At 40.4% G+C, this 27612-nt stretch overlaps 1 protein-coding gene across 1 annotated transcript; it reads left to right on the top strand.

Moving 5' to 3' along the window:
- HTRA3 (HtrA serine peptidase 3) lies at positions 1 to 27612 on the top strand. The gene is made up of 9 exons (XM_082482973.1): positions 1 to 568; positions 10287 to 10386; positions 12158 to 12380; positions 13095 to 13289; positions 15937 to 15969; positions 16621 to 16735; positions 23867 to 23915; positions 25686 to 25781; positions 26634 to 27612. Exons 1-9 carry the CDS (start codon positions 145 to 147, stop codon positions 26797 to 26799), a joined length of 1401 nt encoding a protein of 466 aa, XP_082339099.1. The 5' UTR covers positions 1 to 144; the 3' UTR covers positions 26800 to 27612.

The following is a 27612-nucleotide window of genomic DNA, read 5'->3' as shown; positions in this document are numbered from 1 at the left end:
ACTTCCCCGCCCGTGTGTGCATAAAGCCCGACTTTTCCCCTTCCCTCGCTGCCCCGCCATCGCACCTTCCCCGCCTCCTCCCCTCGGGCCGGGCGGGCTCCGCACCCCTTCGCCGCCGCGCTCCCCGCCAACAGCCCGCCGAGGATGCGGGTGTCGCTGCTGAGCCCCCTGCTCCTGCTCTCCCTCAGCTGCAGCTCCGGCGCCGCGGAGTTCTCGGCTGCCCGAGCCAAGTGCCCGACGCGCTGCGATGTCTCCAAGTGCCCCAGCCCCAGCTGCCCCAGCGGCTACGTCCCCGACCGCTGCAACTGCTGCCTCATCTGCGCCGCGGGCGAGGGGGACTCCTGCGGCCGCAAGGAGGACCCGCCCTGCGGCGACAGCCTCGACTGCCGCTACCCCATGGGCAAGCGCTTCGCCAAGGGGGTCTGCCAGTGCAAGCTCAGCGCCCAGGTGTGCGGCAGCGACGGCCGGACCTACGACAACATCTGCCAGCTGAAGGCGGTGAGCCGCAAGGCGCTGCAGCACGGGCTGCCCGCCCTCGCCCAGGTCCAGAAGGGAGCCTGTGAATCGGGTAGGAGCATGGCGGGGCCTGCCCCTGCGGGCGGGGGGCGGCGGGAGGGGGGCACAGGGCAGGGGCGTGCTAAAAAAAAAAAAAAAAAAAAAATCATGATTTTCAGTGGTTTGGGAATGCCCCAGGGGCTGTAGGAGGCTATGAGGTGGAGTCATCTTGCCCCATTGCCAGCGATTACAGTGGTGTGGGGAAGGTGGGCTCAGGTCCTTTCTGACCAGCAAAAATTCCCCACGTTGATCCACACTGTGGGCCAGAGGCCTCAGCTGAGGTGCGGGAAGATTTCCCCTCGGTAGTGTGGCCATCTCTGCCACAGGGGACGAATGCGGTTGAGGGCACGGAAGCGAGCCCCGTGGGGGGCATTTGGCTGTCGGGGCAGGGCAGCGGTCACCTCCTCAGCCATCACCCCTTCTCAAGGCAGGGCCCGCTGGCCGGGCGGCCGTACAAGCTTTGCTCTCGTCCTGCCAACACCGCCTTCGTTTCATAGTGTCGGCACTCACTGCTGAGGCGTTTGGGCAGCATCGCCGTTGCAGGTGGCACTGCGGACCCATGGCACCACAAATCCAGTGCACTGCGTCCTGCAGAAGCAGAGCGGGGTCCAGGGAGCCCTTGTGCTCTGGGGCCTTCCCTGGAGGTAGACGGGAGATTAATTGGATTCACCTGACAGGCTATCTCTAGGCAGAAAATGCCTCTTAAAGCCGTGTAGCTCAAACAGGGCAGAAAAAGCACTGAGAAGTATATAAAACACTTAAAGTATGGTCTTTTGCCTGTTCTGTTTTCTTTCCATGAGATGTTTTGTAGTCTTGTAGAGTCTAAAGTGGGAAAAAATGCCTGGGAACCTCCTTTACATTTCAAAATATTGACACTTAGGATATCAAATGGTCTTCTGTTTGCATTAACATACTAAGGCCTTTACTTGGATATTGTGATGTGCTATGGCAACTTCAGGCTTGATGGTTTAACTTCAGAAAGTTTAGTAATCACTTAAATTGGTAGGGGTTTTTTTAGTATTAAAATAGGTCACTTTATGGAAGTGTTAATGATGCTAATATCTTTTCACATACTTACTGATAAGTTGTTTTAAGGGTTTGCTTCTGCTACCTTTCTCATAGTGTTCCTGGCAAGCAAAGCCATGTGCATAATGGGGTTTTAAATCATGCATTAGTGTTTCCGTTAAGTCAGGTGAACCACTAACCAATCTCTTTATTCATAGAGAGCAAACCTGCCAAAATTACTGGGAGGGGTCAGAGTGAAAAGGGCTACTGTTGTAACCTTTCTGTGAATTGAGGACCTTTCATATATCCTGCTTGTGAGAGAAGGTAAACTGTGGTACAGAGAGGGAGGAGGTCAAATGATATTCCTTGAGTTCCTTTAGGAGTATCTTGTCAGAGCCAAGATGCCAGCCTGGAGCTGTGGTGATCAGTCTTTCCAGTATTGTGTAGTTATAAATTGCTGTTTGCATGTTCCTTTTCAGATCAGCATCCATTAGCTTTAGTACTCCTAATACTTGGTTGGAAATAATCAGAATGTTTAACCAAAATGAGTGAGCTAGCGTGTATCTAAGGGCTTACTGAGTGCTTGGGGTTTAGTATATATGACATTTTCTTTAAGGAATCCTCCTGAATCTACTGTTAATAGGCTTAGGAATTTGGAGCTGTAAGGTAGATGTAACTTTTTTTTCGTGCAACTATTTTAGTGTTCACTTTATTTTGGCTTTATTTTTTGTCCCAGAAAACCTCAGCTTAGATGAAGCATCTGGTTCTCTGTTAAGTTTTAATTTTTTTTATTCAATTCTACAGCTGCACAAACTGAAGCTCAAAGAAACCAAGTGTCTTGCCCAAGGTCAGACTGAGTTGGTGGTTGAGCCAGGAATAGAACTCAATTATGGTATTTTTTTTATTTTTTTTAAACAATAACATGCAAAGGCTGTAATGAGAGGTTTAGAAGAAAGTCGACAGTTTAAAATTACTGTTGAGATTCTCTCTTTTCCCTGTTCTTGAAAGAAATCTGGCCTTAGATGACTTGGTTAGAAGGGCTAAGCTAGTTATGAAGTAAATCCAGCTTTATTTAACTATACATATAGTAAAGCAATCTCAGATAATGGTAGTCTTACATAGCATGACTTAGGCCATTTTCAGAACGTGCAATGACCCTGAGGAGCAGCTTTGGAAATGGACAGAAGTAGACATTTCAAGTTACTGTTGTTGATGCTAAGTTAGATTCTGGCCATGATAAACCAAGATAGGCTGAGAAAACTTAGCTGTGGTTTCCTAGTGACAGAAGTCAGATGAACGAGGATGCACGAAAAAGGAGTAGTAAATGATGCAGAAAGGAAGGGAGGAAGGAGGTGCCCAGGATGACTGAGTGATAATTCCAAAACTGACAGAATTTAAAATGTGTTTGTTTTTTTTTTTTTTCCTTGTTGAAGGCCGGGATTAGCTTGAAGAACACCATGCCAAATTGCAAGTTTTAGATACAGTTTTCTAAAGGGGCTGTGTGCTGCATGGAGATACAGGAACTCTATCATTGATGTTCTTCAATATGCCTGTGCCTTGAAAACTATTACTCATACAGTTAGCCTTATGCTTCTGAGCAGACCCATGGACTTCTCTGAGATACTAATGGGAACAGTTTGCAGAACTCCTGGGCAAATTTAAACTATATACTACAAATATTTTTATTTTTGTCCTCTTCAACACTAGATAGCTTAGTATATGGGAATTTTCTGAAGCAGCTAGCTTTTTCCTGCCTTCTGCCACCTACTACGAGAAAGACAAACTATTACAGGCTAGCATGTAAGTAACAGCATAAACATTTATGGAAGACGACCTCTGTAATCAAAGACCCGTTCTTACAGAGCCTTGTTTCCCACAGCAGCAAATTTAAGTTTTAACAATGCCACCTATTAAAGTGTCAAACTCCTCACTTAAAGGATTCACAAGGTCACCTGCAATCTATGGCCAATTTATGTCAGTCTTGCACAAAGGGCTGTTTATGATCTCTCAGTACAACATTCTTAATACAGTTAATAATTCCCTGCAGTATTATTTTACTAGCGGCTTCTGTGAAGACAGTTCAGGTGTCAAAACATTTGTATTTTCTCACCAACGATGTGGAAGCAAAAACTTACTTCTTTAAAAAATAAGGGCATTATTTTGTCAGTGCAACAAGGAAAACTAAAAGATTGATCAGAAAATTTTTGAAGAAAGAAGTTCCAGAAAACACTGATCCTTTGCGGAGTTCTGCCTGATAATGTCTGTCCTCTGCCTTGTTTAACTGAATGTAACTGTAGCTAACACTCTTGGAAAGGGATCATGATGTAAAACCTCACCCATGTCACTCAAATCTTTGCAAGATATGAGCAAAAAAGTTTAGTTCCCTAAAAGAAATGTTTGAAATATGGTTAATGCATAAGCAGAGTCATTGCATGCAGTTCTATGTGGGTGTTTGCAGTCTACCTGTACGTAACCTTGAAGATACAGAGGAACAACTGAGCATATCATTACTTGCATTTCTGAGAAACTGAAGATGCTGAAGTCTCCTACTGGTATTATTGTCATCAAAGCTCTAACAGCTGCCTCCAGCTGTATTTAGGGAAATGCACTGCAAGGTATTGGCTATAAATGCAAACTCTAGTCACATTCCACTACTAATTGTTTTACTTATGTCTGAGTTTGTTTTGAGGTCCTGCAGGTGAGGATGAATATTGTACAGTGTTTGGTAAATATTCAGAGTGCAGTCCTTCACTGCTTTGTTCAGGATAGCTAACAGGAAAGAGAGGTTCTCATTGTGTCTCCTTGTGAGAGTCTTTTGGGAAGGAGGAATAACAAGCATCTGAAGGCAGTGAGGTGTCTGTGCTGGAAGGCTTGTGCCAGTCTGTCTCTGTCTGGCTGTTGTGATTGCTGCACTGCACAGGAAAGCCACTTTGGTGTTGGTTCACCAAATTGTTTTCATCTGTACACGGTAGACATCCATTGTATAAACAAGTTGCCTGAACCATAATGTGGCATTAAACTCACCAAGGCTTTATGGTCAGTGCACAGCTATGCAACTTGATCTTAATGCTGAATTCATCAGAAAAGCTGCCTATGAACCTATGTTTCCAGCAGATGTTTCTGCTTTTTAAGCAGAGACATTATAATCTTTTATTTGTCTTTCATTTTTTTCCATGAAAGCACAGTAGGGACAGTGTTTATCCCTGGTGATCAGATCTGCCAGGTTGCAGTCCTCCCTTAGACATAATAATTTTGCTGAACACACGGATCTTTTCGGAAGCTGGTTTTGAAAGGGATACGAGGGAACAGCCTTAAAAGAATGGGTTTCCCAGGCTCACAAATTCTTAATGAATATAAAATTTTGGATTTTAGTGCAACGTATTGTCTTTAAGCAAGCATTGAATATGATTTGATTTAATTCTACGGGGAGTAAGTTGGCAGAGATTAAGAAACTTTCAGTCTTTTGCAAATGTAAATGGGTCTAGCTTTATTGTCTTCAGTGGGATTATGATTTATTTCTGCTTTTTTTTTTTTTTCAGTTCTCTTCATACTAGATTAACTCTACAAATTTATTGGAGTTTTTCCTGATTTACAGCAGTGTTAATGAGATTGGAGTGGGTCTATTGTCTCTGCAAGAAAGTATATAAAACACTACAAAATTAACTCAGCCTGTAGATAACACTACTACACAAGAAAGGTCTTAAGATGATAAGGGTACTCCTAGCTGACAGGCATTCAGCTTCAGCCATGTAAAGCCAATGCAATCGGAACCCATAGAACTGGGAGTGTAGGACTGAATTTTACAAAACAGGCTGAACATCTGTAACTCCAGTTTATGCACTTCCATCCAAATCTGGATTTTGAGTGTTCTGTGAGAGGAGCTGGAGAGCTTCTGAAGATCTAATCACTTAATTGAAATGACAGGATGGGGGTTCAGGTCTGCTCAAAGTCTGGTTGATTTGTGGCTATGGAGCAGATTGGGAAAATCTAGTTCTTTTGATTAAGAAATGAGTAGACAGCTAAAGACTCATGCAGTATAAATTTGTTTTTGCTTCAAGTACACCAAGGTTGCAGCACCTTTGATATCTTGGTTATACAACAGATAGTTAATTGGATTAAATTATGGCTTTTTGCCAAGATAAATTAGCTTTGGTTAGTGTGAGATGATTTTGAACATGCAGTAATAACATGGAAAATAATGGATGTTATTGAGAGACCTTTGAAAAAATATGTGGCAAGTCTCAGTAGGTCAATAGGTCAAAACACACAAAGCTGCTCTAAACTCAAAGCTTTTATGTTCGCAGTCCAGCAGAAGTCTGAGAGCTGCGTGAACTGCAAGACAGCGAGAGCGTTAGGGGGGAAGGGAGAAAGAAAAAGACATGTTTAATTTTATGTTTTAGTAAGAGCAGTAGCAGCAGTGAGTGTTTACCAACTAATGCAAATTAAAGGATATATTGAAGGTGTAACATAAAGGCCTGATTCTGCTGCTGCAGTTGCAACACTTGTTTTCAGGGTGACCTTATGCAACATACAACATTGGATGTTGCTTCCTTCTTCAGTTTCTCAGGCTGCAATTCCTCCCTTTTAAAATATAGTCAGAACTTCTGTTGAAAACCAACAGTTTAATAATTATACACTAAAATGTTATTAATAATAACCAACATTTTTGTTCCCTATAAATAGGGCTGTATGCGTGAGAGTAAATTTTAGTTTGCAGTTACATCTTCCAAGTCCACAGTTTGAGTTCTTGGCATGTCATATAATGTGTGTAAAGGTTCTCATCACTCCCAGCTTGCAGAAGACGATTCAAGAGAGATCAGTTTCTATGAAGGCATCTCAGCTTTGTAAGTTGATTTTCACCAGTATTTAGTCCCCACCAGACACTAGTAAGAACAGCTCATCTTTAATCAGGCCAGTAGATCTTCAGCTACACCTTTCTTACAAAGTTTGCGTGTCTGTTATTCTTGATCCTCCTTTGCTTCAAATTTCCCTTTAATATATAGTGCAGATTTGAATTCACCTTCAGGTTTGAGTACTCTGTCTTCTGACTCAAACAGAGAGGTTCTGGACTTTTGCTCAAGCTGAGAAATGCTTTCACTAATGGTATGAAAAGAAGACAAGCTTTGCTTCAGTTCCACAGTCTCCTCTCCGTATTGTTGTGTTTTATTTTCTTCCACTCTTCCCATGTTTACATTCATCCACTACCTCTTTCAGACTTTTTCTCTGTGCCTACCCCAAATCTTACCTGGAAAGCCACTACCACCTATGATGTTTCCCTGCTGGCTAGTCAGGAGTGGTGCAAAACTGAGGTTTTTGGCAGGCATCCTCTGCTGTTGGCTGTGTGCAATGCTGTGACAATTCAGCATGGACAGAACAGTTCAGCACTCAGCAGATGCAAAGGGATTTAGTTGCCCTGACTCACATAGAGCTATGCAGATTTATACCAACTGAAAGCCTCCATTCACCATACTTTCCCATCCTCAATTCCATACTAGTTCATCAGCTGAGGATCTAGCCAACTGTCTTTCATAGATGCATAGTCATTTCTATTAAGATAAATGTGATGATAATGTTATATCCCATCAGTGAACACTGCTCTGTATGCAAACATTCGAAGTCCTGTTACTAGACTTGAAAGGATATACTGCATAATCAGGCAAGCTGCTTGTGAACTGAAGGTAAGATAAATCTTCAGTGGCCCAGTAAGCAAAATAAATAACAGTATATTGTACTTTCATTTGAGTGTCCTCTGTGATTCCTGTTTGTGGTGTCTCATTTAAACTAAGTACTGAAACATGCGTATGCGATTGGTTCGAGGGATTTTTCAGAGTGCGTGAGAATGTACATAAAAATAATAGACTGAATTTAGTCCTGCCAAGTTGTTCCTTTTGTTTATACTCTATCATATAAATTTAGCTTGCTAAATGTAAGCATGGTTTCTTTCCCCTCAGAAGTAAATCCCATGTCCAGTAACAGGAAAAAGAACTCACGGACTTCTATGGAGAAATGCCTAATTTTCTTGATCTGGTTTCTTCAATACTTTTTTTTTTCTCGGTACCAGTGTTGGGTCCATTCCATAAGTTCCTGTCTTTGCTTCAGGTCTTTTGGATACTGTGGTAATGTGAGGCCTCTCACTTTCTGACTTTGTAGGTCCTTTAACACTTTATTGTGAAAACTTTCTGAGAGACTATAGGAAGTATAACAACTAGTTCTCTGTCACCTGGCTTCTTATGAATTCATTCAAAGAATAGAACAGATCAGTGGAACATATTTTTTTGTAAATGGATTAGACTCCATTGTGCTGTAATCTTTATGTTCATCCCAAGTAATTTACAAGTTACGAGGTTTAGTGGTCAGTAAAACACCTGTAGATAAGGATTGGTGAAAATCAGGTGTTGACTTGGTATGCAATAGCTACTGTGGAATAAGTACATCCTTCAGCATGAGTTGAACTTAGAGCAAGCCATGATGGTGCAAAAAGCATTATTTCTGAAGAGTTGATATTGTTTAGAAGTTAGAACTTAGAGCTTCTCCCTCCTCATTAAATGGCAGAAAATAAATTCTGTCTCCTGGGATAAACAGTGTGCTGTTGCACCAGATTTGAAAAAAAACCCCAAAATGTTATTGCTGTTTCTGATAACAACTCGTTTACTCCCTTCCCTAGATCCCTCAGTTAATTTTCAAGCATCAGGCTGTGAACGTGAAAGATTGCTATTTGAGTGTGGTGATATGTCCCCTAGCATATGTCTAACATATGTGATGATTGATATGTTCCCATGTATTAAGGATTCCAGATAAGTATGACATTCTAGGACAAGCAGTATTATTATTTTGTGATGTTGTGATGTTAGAATCCAGGATGTTGTGACATTAGAAGCCAGGATGCTGTGGGCTTTTTTCCCTCTCTTCAAAGATGTATTAAGGATTCCAGATAAGTATGACATTCTAGGACAAGCAGTATTATTATTTTGTGATGTTGTGATGTTAGAATCCAGGATGTTGTGACATTAGAAGCCAGGATGCTGTGGGCTTTTTTCCCTCTCTTCAAAGATCTTAATTCCACAGAATTGTATTCATAAATGCTGTGTATAGTGCTGTTTAACATAGTACCAGACCAGCTTTTATGCAAATGCTTAGTAATATATTGCTATGCCCAGCTGCTTGTGACAGCTTAAATGTAAATTTGCAAAACTTTTTGGAATCATAGAATTGTTTAGGTTGGAAGAGAGACCTTTGAGATCAGCATGTCCAACCGTTAACCTAGCACTGCCAAGTTACCACTAAACCGTGTCCCTCAGCACTACATCTACACGTCTTTTAAATACCTCTAGGGACGGTGACTCCACCGCTTTCCTGGGCAGTCTCTTCCAATGTTTGATAACTATTTCAGTGAAGAACTTTTTCCTTATACCCAAGCTAAACCTCCCCTGGCACCACTTGAGGCCATTTCTTCTTGTCCTATTGCCTGTTATTTGGGAGAAGAGATCAACCCTCGCTTTGCTACAACCTCCTTTCAGGTGGTTGTAGAAAGTGATGAGGTCTCCCCTGAGCTTCCTTTTCTCCACACTAAACAACCCCAGTTCCCTCAGCCGCGCCTCATAAGACTTGTTCTCCAGATCCCTCACCAGCTTTGTTGCCCTTCTCTGGATACACCCAGCACCTCAATGTCTTACTTGTCATGAGAGGCCCAAAAGTGAACATGGTACTTGAGGTGGGGCTTTACTAGTGCTGAGTACAGAGGTACAATCACTTCTCTAGTGCTGCTGGCTACACCATTTCTGATACAAGCTAGGATGCTGTTGGCCTTAGCTGCAAAGGTTATAATTTATAGCAGATTTCTAATGTGTCTACTTCAAAAAATCCTAACATGGCTTCTAAATGCGTTTCCAAAATGCTGCAGCTATATTACTCAACATTTGTTAGACAACATCTAGAACACTACATCCAGTTTTGGACCCCTCAGTACAAGAAAGGCATTGACAAACTGAAGTGAGTTTGGGAGACGGTTGTGAGGATGGTAGGTGGGGGCTGGACATGTCTCCTATGAGAAGAAGCTGATGGAACTGGGCTTGTTCAGCCTGGAGAAGAGAGAGCTTCAGGAGGACCTAACAGCAGCCTTCCTGTACTCATGAGGAAGTTATCAGGAAGATGGAGCCAGGCTCTTTACAGTGGTGCATAGTGGGAGGATGAGAGGCAATGGGCATGAGTTGAAACATGAGTCTTAACAAGAGAGGTTCAGTCTAGATATAAGAAAAACTTTTACCTCATGAAGGACACTGACACAGTGGGACGAGTTGCCCAGATAGTTTCTGGAATCTTCATTCTTGGAGGTTTGCAAGCCTTTGAGCAACCTGGTCTGCCCTTGTAGCTGACCCAGCTTGAGCAGGAAGTTGAATGAGAAACCTCCTGAGGTCCCTTCCAACCTGACTTGTCCTATGACCTATGCATTTTGAATAATATGAGAAAATACTCCAGAAAAGGCTTGTAGACTTCCAAGAAAGTCAAAGAACTTATAGCCAAGTGATGCTGATGTTAAATTTTCTCAGGATCAAGCAAAATGCTGGATAACTTTTGAACAATCCTAATGACTTTGATTCCTTTTCCAATACCTGTTCGGAAGCTATCCCAGTAGGAAAAACAGACTGATTCAAAGCGTGTTTATCTCACCTACTTGGTAAAAACAGGTATTGTCTTATTAACATATACAATTCTTTCTGCTAGTATAGGTCACCTACAGTCCAGCAGCCCGAGATACAAATTCAACTTCATAGCGGATGTGGTGGAAAAGATTGCACCTGCAGTTGTGCACATTGAACTTTTCCTCAGGTAACACTTTCAATTCGTTGTGTTTTAATTGCATTGTTTATCAAAGGTCTACAAAGATTTTCCAGTGTAGTAACTTTAATTTTGAATTCTTGAAGTTCACAAAATACTCTGAAATATTACAGCAGACTCATTTATCCAGAGAACCACCCATTTGTGTGTTTTGTTTCTGTTTAGTAGATCTATTTTATTGGTCTTACACTCTTTACAATACTTTACAATACAGATTGTCTGCGATCAAATAAGTCTGTCTCATCTTTGGAGGTCTCTTCAGCCTTCACTAAAATATGTTGCTTGTTGGATTATGTTTATCATCTCATTTAAAAAAAAAAAAAAAACAAGTCCTGAAAGTAAGCTGGAAAAACATCCTGGTGCTTATTCCTGTTTTCAATGAGACATGATTTTATTTTGGCAGGGAGAACATTAAGAGGTAGCACGTTGACCAAATGTAACCTATCTAAACAGAGAAATGATTTCTGATAGGAAAAAAAAAAAACGTACTAAATTCGCTGGCCAAAACATACCAATATTCAGTGTACTGAAGCTGGAGCTGAGGCAGCAAGTTTAACATTGAGTGCTCAAAACAACCTGGCATGCAGGTTTAACATTGAATGCTAAAACCAACCTACTGTCAGAACAAATTACTGCAAATAATCATATGTACTTCTTTACCTGAATACCTTTCTGCTTGGAGTACTCTATTTTTGCATAGGCATAAGAATTTCTTTAATAATTTTTACGTGTTTTTTTAATATGCAAAATTGAGATAATCAGGTTTTCTGAGACATAGATTTATGCACATCATCATTGGTCTTTTAAGAGACTGTTACAGTTGAAGATGTTTAAGATCTTTGCATAGGTAATTAAGATAGATTATTCTTTCCCTATAAGTAAATGTTTGCCCGGCAGCCTGCTGGGTGCTAATTGTGGTACTGCCTTCTGCCTGGGATTAGCTCCAATTCTTTACTGCTGAATAGCCCAGAATTTTCAAACAATTTCTTAATAAGGACCACGTTTTGGAAGAAAGAAGAATTAATGGGCCTTTTCTCATCTATTGCCCAGGCACTTTCTGTTCCCCTAACAAATCTAAGGTCACTACAGCAGCTGTTCATAGAGAAAAGTCATAATACTTTAAACAGTTTATAAAGTCTTTTAACTGTCTATATTGCAGCAAATGTTGTTTCCCACCAAGTTTTACTCATTGTTAGTGTTTTTCATTTCTTTTCTTCCGCATTCCCAGTCCTTTCAGTTTCCAGACATGCTTTTTCCTTCCAGTCTATGCTTGGGCTTGATAATTCCCTGAGACGTCACCTCTTCCTTTACTCCTCTGCCCAGTTCCTTCCAGGTTTCTTCTTCCTTTTTTCCCATTAGAGGATCAGTCCATTTGTCAGCCCTACTATTTCCTGTAATTTTCTTACTGTGTAGAAGCAGCAACCGGTGGGATCAGATGGGGTCCTCCTTCTTCCCTTTTTGTCACCTAGCCTCTTTGCAAGGAAGGCTATAAAGATAGAATTGGAAACCAAAGGAAAAGGACCCTGCAGGTTCTCTGAAAACCTCGGTTCCCATCTCCCTGGCTGACTAAAAGCAGTCACAATTTTCAGAAAAGGATCCTTTCTTTTTCAGTTTTTAATTTATTTTTTGTAAGGGTTGTAACATTGGTCATCAAATGCTTTGTTATTTCTCAGGGTGAAAGGTGGTAAATGATTTCTAATGTAATCTTCTCTAAGTTGTGCTTCTCTAAGTCATGAGTTATAATGACTTGCTTTTTGTACAGGCACCCTCTCTTTGGTCGAAATGTTCCACTTTCCAGTGGATCTGGGTTTATTATGTCTGATTCTGGTTTAATTGTGACCAATGCCCATGTGGTGTCAAGCACAAATGCTATATCAGGGAGACAACAACTGAAAGTGCAGCTACAGAATGGAGATACCTATGAAGCAACCATCAAAGACATTGACAAGAAATCTGACATTGCAACAATAAAGATTCACCCTAAGGTGAGCGGCATAAACAGATGAATGAATTAATTTGGGAACCGTAGTTCAGTTTCATTTAGCACAGAATGATTTGCTGGAATGTATGTTTAGGGCTTCCTTGGAAATATATCTGGGGAAAACAATGTACTGGATAAACTGTTTTTGTAGGCCTGAAAATGACTAATATATTAGAATTAAATTACTTTGTCTTCTGTGCTAGGAACACTTAAAAAAGAAGAAGAAGAAAAAAAAAAAAAAACAGCTCAGTTAATATGTGGCCAGATTCTGCTACCTTTACCTGAAGACTATTTTGGCTAATCCTTCTAGCTTTGTGCCAATATGTGGACTGCAAGGTGGTACATAGTGTGGAGAGACTGGCAGGCTGGTCAATAGCTGGTTTGTACACTATGTCTAGGAGAGGGAGAGAAAAATCTGCTGGAAAAGGAGGAAATCTGTTTCAGAATCTTGCTGACTTTTTTTTTTTTTTTTTTCCTGGATGAAACTGACAGGTACTGCTGCTAGCAGTTTGTTTCTGAAGACAGTTTAAAGCAGTTAAACCCTGCAGTATAATAATTTTACCTGGCTTAAGTTTTGTGTATATGATAGTGAGTAGCTCTTTCATTAACATAATGGAAATTGTATGTTCCTAACTTCTTGCTAGTTTTTGATCTTTCCGTTCAGGTTATTTTCAGGTATAGACTAATGCTTATTTCTTTCTTTCTGTGTTTATGTAAGAAAAAACTGCCAGTATTGTTACTGGGACACTCCGCTGATCTAAGGCCAGGAGAATTTGTGGTGGCGATTGGAAGTCCATTTGCCTTACAGAACACTGTGACAACAGGTATCGTCAGCACTGCTCAACGAGATGGCAAAGAACTTGGCTTGCGGGACTCGGATATGGATTACATTCAGACAGATGCTATTATCAATGTAAGTACTAGAGATTTGAGGAGCTAATCTTTACGGTCCTGGGATCTTGAAATCCCCACCTATTCAGCAGGGAAGTGCGTGCTCTGAAAGATGAATCCACTAAATAAAAGAAGCTTTGTTTAAAAACAGTGATAGGTTCTTCTTTTTATAAAAGGCTATGCAGTGTCTGTAAGTTGTGTTCAGGAATTAGTGTTATGAAAGGTATGTTAAATAAAACTGCCCTCTTTGAGGTTGTCTATGAAGATGTTACATGTGACAGACCCTTTTCATTCTGTAGGTCTCATGCAATAACACACAGTTATATAGACCAGCAGTAAATCAACACATTCCTCTCTCTGCTTGTTCAGCTAATCTGGCCAAGCGAGCTGTAGAGTAGAGCCAAGGTTTCTTTCATCTCCTTGCATTAGAACCAGATGGAGTAGTCAAGCTGATAGTATCTTCTTCAATTTAATGACAGAACACCCAGGTAAGAACTGAAGGAGAGGCTTGGGGTTTTTTTGCTGCTGTTCTTGTTTTCCCTTTGCACATCACATACTCCAAGTAAGAATCTAGATGTAAAATAACATAAAGTTTGAGATACAGTTTGGAGTTAAGGGTCCTAGCACTGCATGTTGTACAGAAATACATGAAAACAATATCCCTTCAGAGCAGCTTGGAGGGATCCAAAGAGCTTAAGTAAAGTACTTGAGTGTGTATATAACTTGTAGTGATTCTAAAAAGAGCACTGCACACATATCTGAGGTAGAAAATGGCCTGAAATTTTATGACTTAAATCTGTTACACATTGAAAGGAAAATATTTTCAGCATTTATTTGCTGGACCTCAACATTTGACATAACAAGTCATAACACTTAGTGTTTTCAACAAACAAAGCACTTCACAGATATTTATCATCACAGACTTGTCAAGAGAAATTTCATGGTAAAAAAGAGGGTAATTACTTTTTGTGCTAAGATATGATATAAAAGTGATCTTTTTCAAAAAGCTTCTGTGTGATCCAGGAGCTTGAACATCTTAAGACATTTAATTGGAATTACTTTCTTCAATTGTAAAAGGAGAATAGGAAAACTTATGCAAAATGGGTTACTTGCGAGCACACACTGAATTGGTGGCAGAGACAGAATTAGAACATAGGATTCTTGACTTCACGCCTATACACATTCCTCAAGATCAAGCTGCTTCCTTGTATATACTTAGGCATTCACTGCCCTCAAAAGCTAACGAGCAAGTTTAGGCAAGGACAGCAGAGTGTGTCAGATAATGCTAGACCAAATGGAATAGTGATAGTAGAGGAGGTAAGGAAAACGTCAATATATTTGAATTGCTTTGCCATCTGAGACCAAAAAATATGAAGATAGTCCCTGGCATAGGGATGCTTTGTGCTTAGCTAATGCACTAGTTTTCTCCTGAGAATGGGAGGAGTTTGAGCGCTGGTCTGTTCAGAGCATTCCTGTGGCTCAGCCAAGACTTTCCTGTAGGAATGTGCATGCAGCTGCCTTCTGAGAAATGCTAGGACAGCAGGAACATGGGGCAGGAGAAAACAGGGCCATACGTTCCTAAATGGAGCTATACTGTGTGTGCTGAAGTTCTTTCATTATTACATCCTTCAAGCAGAGGACAAGTGAATGAAAGATGGTATGCTGAGCAAGGCTGAAAAATCATCTTGGTTCCTTTGTATCAGTCAGACACAAAAATCAAGTGTGTAGCCCCTGATACAACATAAGAAACTGATCTCTTTGTTTAAACTCAAACTTCGAAGCTGTTGTAAAAACTTTAATGTCTGTTTTATTCTTCTGAGAATCTATAAGGTTTGCCCAGTGCTATCTAAGTGTAAACAGTTTATATGGCTCATGTTGCTGTCATGCATCACTTAGCTTTTGTTTATTTTGAGTGGTAAGTTGCTGCTCTTGGCTGTTCAGTAGACCTAATTGAAAACTCTGGCCTCACTCAAAAACGAACTTGTTGAGCCAACATGAAGATGAGCAAGGAACTTCTCCAACTCCCATTTCCTGTAGTCCTGTTGGATGTTTCCTTTGAAGGCCATTAGGTATTAGGCAATTTCAGACTGCTCAGAGCTGCTTTGTGCCTTCCCTAGAGGGGGTTGCATGTCTGTGGTTACTAAATCAATCCTTACGTAGTACCTACTTCATAGCAATATGCTGTGATTAAACATGTAAAGCACTGTGTTCTTTTCTGGTGGAGAACAAGAGACTGACAGTGTTACAAACCAGTGATGAATAAAACTACTTTAGAGCTTTATGTGCACCTCACTGAATTATAACTTTAAATAACAATTAATTATTTCAAAACCTTGTTCTGACAGTCTTTAGAAGAACTAAAATACTTGTTTTAACTATTTCATGATTCTGCTCAAGCTTAGGGTCTAACTATTTGGAGTGGTAAGTTAGTGCTCCTAACTTAAGGCCTTTTTCTGAAAAGAAAAAAAAAAAATCTAATCATAAAAGGTGTGAGCACGTAGGGTAAGACCTACCTGTGATCTTCTGTGATCAATATTGTGTCCTTCAGTGCTGCCTAAGAAATTACCTGCTCTCTTTTATTTACTTACAAACAAAATACTGTTTGAAATGAAAATTGCATTTCCTACAGTGAGGCACCAATTTATTGTTCCCTTATGTTGTTTTTACAGTACGGCAACTCTGGAGGACCTCTAGTTAACCTGGTAAGTCCAGGGGACTTGGTTTTGGTTTTTGTTTTATTTCAAGAGCTAGTTTGAAATAAGTGGGAGAATATTTTTTCAAAAAGATATATAGGTCATACCAGCTTCCAGTCATTCAAGCTAATGGTAGGCAGATACTCTGAAGCTAATACAAACTATGCAAATTAGGTCTCAGTTCATACACCATTGAAAAACATTACCCCATAGAGCATTGAGGAAAATAGGATCTGGTAGGAGCAGATATGCTTGTTCGCACTGTAAAACCTGGGATGCACGGCAAAGGTGGGACCTGGTTAATCTGCGCAAATGATTTTAAAATAGATTGCTTTAAACCAGCACTGATTTTGCAGGTCGGTGAATTGTGGCTGTAGTGGTAGTAGTGACTCCACTACCCGCTCAGCAGAGGGAATCTCTTGCTGAGTGGTGGAATGGATCTTGGATGAACAAACTGTGCTGTAATCTCTCTGGCCATCACAGTTAAATGCAAAAGGGATTGTGAATCAGAGCCCAGACCCTCCCTTACAAGTAATGTTTATTTCTCGAGTGATTACAACACTCTAAAATTTCTTACACCAGCTTTTAGTGTGAAATGCTAGGCAGTGAGCTGAACCCTGTTGCTTAGGAGCATATTAATTGTGTGCTGTCTCTCAACAGGATGGTGAAGTGATTGGGATTAACACCTTGAAGGTCACAGCTGGAATTTCTTTTGCTATTCCTTCAGACCGAATCACTCAGTTTCTCACAGAGTCGCATGACAAACAAAGTAAAGGTAAGGTCTGCAAAAAACAGTGACGTCTTCCAATTATTATCCTGATCTGTTGGTGAAGTGCCAGAAGGCACAGGTCTGGGATCCTATTAGTGAAAGGATCAGTGTTAATTTACAGTATAGAATACCATAGACTTGGAAATAGAAAACAACTTCACAGAAGTGGGAGAGATGTTTTATTACTCAAACCCTCAAAGAGTAGACAGTATCTTTATAAATCCAGGGAAAAAAGGCCTCCGAGGATAGTGCGGACACAGATGAGTTATTACAGTCTCAAATGATCTTGAGAACAGATGGTGACTTGTTCAAAGAGTCCTATCCTCCTATTTCACATATTGTCCAAACAGAAAGGTGATTAAGGTGTACTGCAGAGAATAAGGTAAGAACTTTTTAGAACACTTGTCCATAGATGGAGTCTAGTGTGTGCACTGTCAGTGGATGATCTTTATTTTGCCACGGTCATCTATGTCAGTGCTATATAATTGGATGTTGTGATAGACTTTCAGACCCCAGTGGAAGAAGATCTGTGTGCTAATTACTGAAAAAATACATGCAGAAGGGGGAGAGGCAGAAAAAAAGAAAGGCCTCGGTACCAAAGAGCATATAAATCTAAACATACCGGCAACTGACAACTGCAGTACTCTGGACTTTTTTTATGTGCCTGCCTCGTATCTGTCACACTGGACGAGGTGTCCTACTACGTACTGCACAGCCAAAGCTGATCTAGTAATGCTTCATCCAGGCCAAACCTTCCTTTCTCTTTTGCTTGCCAGTTTATCTGTCCACACCCTACTCATCTTGTATCAGGATTGTTGGCTGCTGCTTCTCTTGAATCTTTATGATATTAATTTTTGTTTCTGCAGAGTTCATCCAGTTGCTGATGCCAGGGTTGTTTCCCTACACCATTTTCCTCTCGAGGTGCTCTCAGATACTGTTTCTATTTCAGAAACTTCCCTTAAAGTTATGTGTGGAACCATGGAATGGTTAGAGTTGGAAGGTACCTTGAAGATTGTCTAGTTCAAAACCCCCTGCCGTGGGCAGGGGCACCTTCCACTCGACCAGGTTGCTCAAAGCCCCATTCAACCTGGCCTTTAACACTTGGAGGGACGGGACATCCACAACTTCTCTGGGCAGCCTGTTCCAGTGTCTCACCAACCTCACAGTAAAGAATTTCTTCCTAAGATCTAATCTAAATCTACCCTCTTTCAGTTTAAAACCATTACCCCTCATGCTATCACTACAATCCCTAATAAAGAGTCCCTCCCCATCTTTCCTGTAGGCTTCCTCTAGTTACTAGAAGGCTGCTGTAAGGTGTCCCTGGAGCCTTCTCTTCTCCAGGCTGAACAACCCCAATTCTCTCAGCCTGTCTTCATAGGAGAGGTGCTCCAACCCTCTGATCATATTCGTGGCCCTCCTCTGGACTCGCTCCAACAGGTCCATGTCTTTTTTATGTTGGGGGCCCCAGAGCTGGACACAGTACTCCAGGTGTAGTGGAGCAGAGGGGCAGAATCACCTCCCTCAACCTGCTGGCCACGCTTCTTTTGATGCAGCCCAGGATGCAGTTGGCCGCCTGGGCTGTGAGCACACATTGCTGGCTCATGTTGAGCTTACCACCCACCAACACCCCCAAGTCTTTTCCTCAGGGCTGCTCTCAATCCATTGTCCATCCAGACTGTATTTATGCTTAGGATTGCCCTGACCTGTGTGCAGGACCTTGCACTTGGCCTTGTTGAACTTCATGAGGTTTGCACAAGGCCCACCTCTCCAGCCTGTCCAGGCCCCTCTGTATGGCATCCCTTTCCTCCAGCATGTCAACCGCACCACACAACGTGGTGTCATCAGCAAACTTGCTGAGGATGCACTCAATCCCACTGTCCATGTCACCAACAAAGATGTTAAGCAGCGCCGGTTGCAGTACTGACCCCTAAGGAACACCACTTGTCACTCACTGGTTGACACTTGGACATCGAGCCATTTACTGCAACTCTTTTGAGTGCAATTGTCCAGCCAATTCCTTATCCACCGAGTGGTCTCTCAGTCAAATCCATGTATCTCCAATTTAGAGTCAAGGATGTCGTGAGGGACACTGTCAAATGCCTTGCACAAGTCCAGGTAGATTGTCAGTTGCTCTTCCCTTATCCACCAATGCTGTAACACCACTGTAGAAGGCCACCAAATGTGTCAGACACGATTTGTCCTTAGTGAAGCCATCTTGACTGTCTCCAATCACCTCCTTATTTTCCATATGCCTTAGCAGAGTATCCAGGAGCATCTGCTCCATGATCTTGCTGGGCACAGAGGTGAGACTGACTGGCCTGTAGTTCCCTGGGTCTTCCTTATTTCCCTTTTTAAAAATGGGGGTTATGTTTCCTCTTTTCCAGTCAGTGGGAACTTCACCAGACTGCCACAACGTCTCAAATGCGATGGATAGTGGCTTGGCAACTTCATCTGCCAGTTCCCTCAGGGCCTGCAGATAAATCTCATGAGGTCCCATGGACTTGTGCACCTTCAGGTTCCTTAGATGGTTTCTAACCTTGTAATCTCCTACAGTGGGTGGTTCCTCATTCTCCCCATCCCTGCCTTTGCCTTCTGCAACTTGGGCACTGTGGCTAGAGAACTTTCCAATGAAGACCAAGGCAAAAAAGTCATTGAGTACCTCAGCCTTCTCCATGTCCTGGATGACCAGGTCTCCCGTTTCCTTCCAGAAAGGGCCTACATTTTCTCTAGTCTTCCTTTTATCGCCAACATACTTATAGGAGCTTTTCTTGTTGCCTTTGATGTCCCTGGCCAGATTTAATTCTATCGGGGCTTTAGCTTTCCTAATCTGATCCCTGGATGCTTGGGCAATTTCTCAGTATTCCTCCCAGGCTACCTGTCACAGTCATCTGCTCATATATTTGAGACCATCACAATTCTGATGAGTTCTCTCATATGTGTTTTGCTGAATTCCCCAAATTAGATTGTTTCACTTTTTGATTTGAAGGGGGGTAAGTTGATGAAAAAAGTTATTATGTGCTGAAAAGTACCTTTCAGATTAGTTGACATAATTTTGTTTCAGCCACATTAAAAAAACCTGTTTATTCACCCAGGTTACTAACTGTTTGTTGGCTTCTGAGAGAAGCAGTCTGTATCATTGGTGATGTTACCCTTCAGAACCAAACTGCTCATCTCAAAACAGAGAGGAGCGATGGCTCACCCTGCAGGCATGGCTCTAGAGGCATGAACACAAGCCTTGTCCTGAAAGCCCACCATGTGCCAAGGTGTTCCTGGTAACTGGGGCTGGAAAGTCAGTGAAGGCTAGAGATGCCACTGCTGAAATCAGCCACCTTGTTCCTTCAGGCACCTTTGCCTCCAGAGAATGATGTACCCACTGAGAGCAGCTAGAGGGCCAAGAGATAACTTTGCCTATGGAACCTTAACAAAAAAAACAAACAAACAAACAAAATAAGAAAGATTCAAGTTTATCTTGTGATTGTAACTTACTTTCCGATTTTTTTCATCGTTTACATTATCCCATAATCAAAGGAAAAGAATTTACACTTACTCTTAGCATCAGTGTGACTGTCACTGCTTGGCACACCCTGGGCACAGGCAATTTTTACATATTTTTGTTTTTAAAATTTTTTTTTGCTTTTGCTTGTCTGAATTACCTCTTGTACTTTTGCTGCAGGCAGAAGAACAGTTATTTAAAGCTCTTGATGCACAGAGAAAGAGAATTTCTAGGAGATATTTTCACCATATTTGAGACAATTTGCATTTTTTAGGCCTATAGTAATAGTTTTCATGTTTGTTGTATAGGCGTCATTTCTTGACATAAGAAATTTATGTAAGCAGAATTTTGGGGATGTTTTTACCATGTTTTCTTTTGCTCCAATTACGTTTCAGTAGTTTCAGTGGGGTCCGCCCTTATGGTACAATTAGGTCATAGAAATAAGCTTAAGGGTATTACCATTTTGCTCTAAATATGATATTGCCCAAAGATGATAAAATTCCCTTAGGAAACCGCTCTTTCAAGATTTACTCTGGCATATAAGAGATACTCAGAATATTGTTTAATAAGCTTGACCTTAGTCTTTTAAATCTCAGTTGATCAGATAACTGCCAGTTTTATGTAAAAGGCATATATTTTTGAAGTCCCATCCATTGTATATAACTGCAAATATATGATCCACTGAAGTACAGGTGCAGAGAGAGAGAAAAAGGAGAGGATGGCATTTGAATGAAGTATTTGCACTGATTATTGCTATTATGTAAACATTCTATATTACCTAATGCATTTGCTTTCTTTACTGTGGAACAGAAATCTCTGTAAATAGTGAACTGCTTCTAGATACTTGGGGTCAGCTGCTTGTGACTTTCTATTAACACAAAACAGATTTAAGTTTAAAGTAGTGGTTGAGGCTTGACTTTGTACCACTGGAATCTGTTTAATCTGGCCTGGTGTTTACAAAAACGAAATGCGATTTGAGTATCTCTGCTGTGCTCTGCTCCAGCTTTAAGCTGCAATGGTTTAACATTTGTTCAAACTTATTGTTCTAACATATTAACCTTCTTTTAACTACTGCTGGGACTTCACCCTGCTGACGTGCTTCTTAGATTTACAATCTCACTTTATTCCAGTTCTCTTAATTATTTTTTTTCCTGCCTCATGATTCCAAAAATTGCCAGAATGACAGGTGTTGAGAGTTTTTATTCACAAAGCAGATGTAATATGACAGTGGTAGTTCCAGGTGCCACAGACTGTTCTGCCAATGTGACTTAAACCTGACGTCAAGATGCCTATCCTTTGGGGATGATAAAACACTACAACTGGTTGTCTGTCTCTCTTCAGTTTCTGCGGATGTTTCTAATAAACTTTACAATTATATTCCCTCTAATAATTGTTAATGAAAACTTTGGGTTTTTTGCAAGATGTTTGACTTGGGTTAAATTGAATGGAATGGACTTTTGCAAAACAAAAGGCCTGAAGCTTTTTTTTTTTTTTTTACTTCTATTCTGACAGACAAAATGGCTGGAGCGTGGGAAGGGGAGGAATCTAGAATCTGTTGCTAAAATAATCCATAGCTCTTAGCTATTAGTTTTACTTTATACCATAGCCTGCTACTGTTATAATATGAACCACTATTTGCAGTGTGGCAAACTTATTGTGGAGAGAGGGCTGAAGACCATTTTGAATTCTGATGCATCAACAGGAGTGAAATAATACCCCAACTTGCTCAAAGAGGAAGGTGGAATGAGACTTTTAGTTGTGAATAAGTTTTTAGTTACCAGATATTTTTTTTTCCCCAAAGCCTTCTTTTTACATATATCATTAACCGCTGGGGAAATAATTCCCTCTTAGATCAGCAGCATTTCTACTGTCATTTTTCATTCTTGCCTAGTGTCCTCCTTGCTGTTTTGTTTCTTCTGGGTCAGTTTCTTTTGTCCCTTCTCTCATTGTCATTTTTCTTTCATGTAAACATTCCTAACTCAGCCCCCAGAATACGCTTTGTGCTTCTGCATATTTCTGCATCACACAGGCGATGACCAGCAGCAAACTGTTTAATGCAGACAATAAACTGTCACCAGAGAGTCTGTCATCTCTGTGTCTCATGAAGACAACTTCATTATTTAACTGTCCAGATTGCAGGGATGGGGAGATTATTTTCAGGTGGGAGAATAATCATGTTTGGATATTTTTAAATATTGAAAACTTGCATTTATGCCCTGTACACTAGAGAACCACTATAGCGCACTAGTTTACGGCCATGCCCAAAACTTTTGAGACATCAATTTTGAGTAATTGGACTTCTTCATGACCCTCTTACCATAGCTGGTTTTGATCTCGTTAGTTTCACTTTAAAATAGAGGAGAGCCAGAACATTTCAGGGAAAAGCAGGGATGACAGTTATAGATGTAAGATTGTTCAGTGTAGTAAATCAAATGCTTAGTAGTCAGTGTTTTCACTGACACTAATGGGAATATTGGACATGCATAAGATTCAGGACTAATTCCTTTACTTGCGACTAGTTTTCTTGGGAAGAATGAGAGTTAGACTGTGTACATCCCCTTTTCAAACTTTTTCCTCACATGAGAACATGGAGAAGCTCAAAGAAATTGTGAAGTAGTTATGCTGGAACAAGTAAGGGGAAATACTGTTTCATACCGGATATAACTAACTACCGAAGCAGCCACTTCAGGAAGTCATCAAACTGCTTTTTTTCATAAGACAGCTGTGCAATATCATGACTACTAAAAGCCAAGTACAGAAATGTGGTGCTGTTCCTAAAGGAGTGAATTCTGTGGAAAATTCTATAGAGTCCTAGCTAATCATAGAATCAGAATGGTTTGGGCTGAAAGTGACTTTTAAAGGTCATGTAGTCCAACTTCCCCTGCAATGAACAGTCTAAGTCTTCCCTCTTTTCGCTTAAAACCATTACCCCTTGTCTTATCGCAACAGGCCCTACTAAAAAGTTTGTCCCCATCTTTCTTATAAGCCCTCTTTAAGTACTGAAAGTCTGCAACAAGGTCTCCCTGGAGCGTTCTCTTTTCCAGGCTGAACAACCCCAACTCTCTCAGCCTTTCTTCATAAGAGAAGTGCTTCAGCCCTCTGATCACTTTTGTGATCGTTTTGGCTAAGGTCTATGGGTTTTCTTAAAACTTGGTTTTTATTCTTTGGGGTAGAAATAACAAGCCATTTGTATTAGGATCAGCGTGAGTCTTTTGGTTGTCCTTTTTCTGAAAAGTGGAAATTTTAAATTATTTAAATCCCATTTCTACATTTTAAGGAGAACACCATATGACTAGTCTTGGCCAGTTTCAGATGAAATGGTAGTTGGTTACAAAATTTTCCATTTACTGAAGTCATGTGATACTAGATCACAGACATTTTCCTGAATTTCCTGAAGGAAAACTCTTACAGAGTGTAAATGAGCTTCTCTCTTACCCTCACTTGCAGGAAGAGGGATTGTCATTCTGTACACCAAGGCTAACCAAAATAAAAAATTACCTCAGTGTAGATGTGTATGATTTCTGTTTAGTTTCGTTAAAAGCTGATACATCCTGGTTTAATTGACAGGTATGTGGGGTCATCAAAGTAGTTATTTTTGTCGGTGTTTGCCTAAATTTCTTAAATATCCTCTGTGTTATTTTCAGATGGGAAGAAACGTTTCATTGGCATCAGAATGCTGACAATAACACCTGCGTAAGTATCTTAGAAAGGTAATCTGTAGGATCGTGCATATAAGATGTGGTCAATAGTGGTTCAGAACTTCATCATTCAGCTCTCACTACAAATCTCCAGAGAATCCAAAAGTGTGCATTAGCTTCTATGAAGTCTGCAAACATTTTAGTTATATTAGTGGAATACACATTCTGAGACCTGGAAAATCACTCTCAGTCATTCTCTAAATACTGACAACGGTGGATGCCCACTTGATAGCTGAGGGGAATTAGGAAGAGCCTGAACATGGGTTTTGGTTCTTGACGAGGATGTCTGGAGTTACACTAGGTTTTAGGTGATGTTTAAACAAGCTTTCAGGTGACCGTGAGTGCCAGTGACAGATTATCTGCCTGAGGGTTCGGCAGTAGTTTTATCAGTGCCAGTGGAGGCCATATGATGTAAGATTTGGTGCCTTTGGAAAGAAAGTAGTTGCTAAAGTTCAGAACTAAAGCTTCACGCCTCCATGTTAACAAAGCTAGAGTATGGACACCCTCCTCCAATTCTTTACTGGCTTTCTCTCTCGCATTGCTTTGTGTCTTGCTGTCACCCAGATATATTCTAGGATAACAAATGAGGGCTCTTATGCTTGTGTTCTTTCCCAGCAGTAGGCACGATTCCAATGTGGCAGTAGACTACAAAATTAAACAAGACAATTTCCAGCTGGGGTTGTAGTAAAGCCATCTTTGTTTATTGAGTTACCCTCTTGCAGTCCTCCCCAAAGGGTCAGATCCTCAGCTGGAACAAATCAGCGTAATGGCATTAACATCACTGGGCCACCACTGATGGAGAGAAACTCAGAATGTTTCTCTGCGTAATTGCAAAGTGAACACGATGTGAGATTTTATTGCTTTTGTGGCATCTAATGAGGCAGTGTAAGATGTCTCCAGGCCTGTTTTCAGGAAAAGACTACTTCCCTTGGTCTGTTTGCTTTAGTCATTTAATTGTTAGCTTCCTCAGTACAAAATCAAATGAAGTGAAGCTGTGTGCAGCCATTTTGGCTTGCTTTCCATCTGAGGGACCCCAGGTTTTCATGGCAGACAGCAGAGTAATCCATCATTAGTTTTAAACCCTTTCTTTCTAGAAACGGGTTTTAACCCACACTGTACACAGACCTGAAATGATGTCATCTCCTCAGAAGTGAGGGGATGTATTTCAAGTCTCTATTTTGCAGCTGCTTCCTGTCTTTTAGAAAGGGATGCACAAACAATTCCTCAAGAAGACTTGAGGAAGCCGAAGTTTCTTGGAAAACCCTCACAGTTCTGGTCTCTCTGAAGTTATCAAGAGCTATATTGTTCTAGATAAAAGACAAATTAAGAATGACTTGCAAAATGAAGAAAGCAAAATAGTTAGCATATTTCTGCCCCATCGCCAGCATTGATTCTTTGGGGCAGGACTGTCTTTTGTCCCTGTACAGCACCTAGGACAGACAGTGCTACTGCCCCTGTGCTCTTCTACAGTGAGTGCCCTCTGTGCTACTGCTACAAATAGCCAAAGTCAGGTTCTTACAGGAGATGTATGAGACCACTAAATAGAGCACGCTTTGCACAGGGAAGTAGTTTTGACTCTCTTAAAATCTATGTTACTTGTTTTAATCCAAATTCAAATCCCTTCCATTCTCATTACGAGAACAAGGGGCAAACAATTGTCATTCATTTTTGGTCACAAAAATTTGAGAATAAATAAATAATCATTTTTGAATGCTACTGCTTTTGTAGAGGAATCAAATGCTATATAATTTTGTTATTCTTTTAGCTTGGTGGAAGAACTGAAACACAATAATGCTGATTTTCCTGATGTCAGAAGTGGAATTTATGTACACGAAGTTGTTCCAAACTCGCCTTCTCATAGGTATGTAGAGCACATTATTTTCTTCACCATAAATAAATCTCCAAATATATACTAATAGGTAATATTTCTATTTGTATTCAAGTACTTCCTCATACCAGTCTTGATTTGTATTTAAACAATTAAAAATTGTGCCTTTAGGGTAAAAAAAAAAAGTTAAAATATTTGTGCTAAGATTCTACTCACATTTGCAAAAGGAAAATATTTCCATATCAGAACTTTTTAAATGACATTATGAAACACTAACAGTGTGCAAATTTAAAGACCACCCCAAATGCAATGGACCAAATTTTGTTTTTGAAAAATATGTTGAATACTAATAAGTAGAAACTTGGATTGAGTTTAAACAGGAAAAAGAAAATGCAAAGGCAATAGAAGCAGCTATTCTGGATTACTTTTGAATGGCAAGAGAGAAAGAATTTGCCTGTTGCAGTTCAGTTGGTACACTTTGTTTGTCTTGAAATTTTGAGAGTGGTTTAACTTCCAATGCTTGAAATACATGCTGGAGAGAGAAAAGCATGTCCTGGAGTGGAGTGAGTCAGCCATGGCTAAAAGTCTTTTCTGTTTCTCCTTTGCTGTAGTTTTGTGGAAGGCAAAGAGAAGGCTAGACTACTTTTACTGTTGGTGTGTTTTTACTGTTTTAGAAGGAAGAAAATCCGCAATGAAATAATGCGAGCCTGATTTTGCATTTAGCGAGTACTACCCATTACTCTTTTGCAGTCAGAAGGGTGGAATTTCCCTTCAGTGGAAACTAAAACAAGTAAAAATATCATCCAAAAGAGGTGGTGAATAGTCTTTATACTTTTTCCCTGCATAGAATGCATATTTACTGCCTTTTTCTTCTTGTCTTTGCAGAGGAGGGATCCAAGATGGAGATATTATAGTTAAAGTCAACGGGCGTCCTTTAATGACTTCCAGTGACCTGCAAGAGGCTGTGATGAACGAATCACCTCTACTACTTGAAGTTCGAAGAGGAAATGATGACTTGCTATTTAACATTGAGCCTGAAGTTGTCATGTAAATAGAATTGAGGAAACTCTCACCATAATTAAACTCACTTATTCTGGAACACTAGATACCTCCTTTACAGCTACAGTAATTATATTTCCTGTTGACTAATGACAAGGTGGACTAACTTAATTGCCTGAGCCATTTCTGTACATAGTAGCTAGAATGAATTCAATTATGCCATTTATAGAAGATTTAACTTTCAAAGAAATTTAAGAACTGTGTTTTGAGGAGGGGGAGGAGGAAAACAAGTTTTGGGTAGCTGTTAAAAATGGGGTCCACTTCCAGTTCCTGCAGGTTCAGAGCAGATTCAATTCTGCATTTTGAAAGACCAAAATACTACTGGAAGGGAGGAAGCATGCCCAAAGGGGAAATTGTTCTTAAACTACAATCATGGCTGCAGCAGAACCAAGCTATTGCAATGCACAATTGAGCTTTTTTTTTTTTCATGTAACTTTTTCAATGTGAAACTAGTATTGGCAAAGCTTGTATTTGTTCTTAGTGCTTGTATGCTACATGTCAGTGCAGGTAGATTAAATCTGTAAATATCGTAAGGAACAAAAATGGTATCAGGCTATAGAGTGTTACACCTAGGTCATGCGATTTTGGAATATAGTAAATGATTCTTATAGAATTAATGCCTTATATATAAATCAAAACGATGTGCTGAACAAAGTTAAGTTTGAGAAAGTGCACAGTTTTTTAAGAATTTGATACAAATTAGTTTTGCATTTTACTGGTAAGCTTTGCTGTAAAATTGTTATACTACTTTTGGCTTGTACTGTGTATGTTTCTACTGTAAGGAGATTAAAGTTTACACAAATAA

The sequence above is a fragment of the Vanellus vanellus genome (assembly GCF_965231255.1).
Source record: "Vanellus vanellus genome assembly, chromosome: 4".
Classification (NCBI taxonomy): Eukaryota; Metazoa; Chordata; class Aves; order Charadriiformes; family Charadriidae; genus Vanellus; species Vanellus vanellus.
Note: the sequence above shows the minus strand (reverse complement) of the source record. Positions and strands in the feature narration are given on the sequence as shown.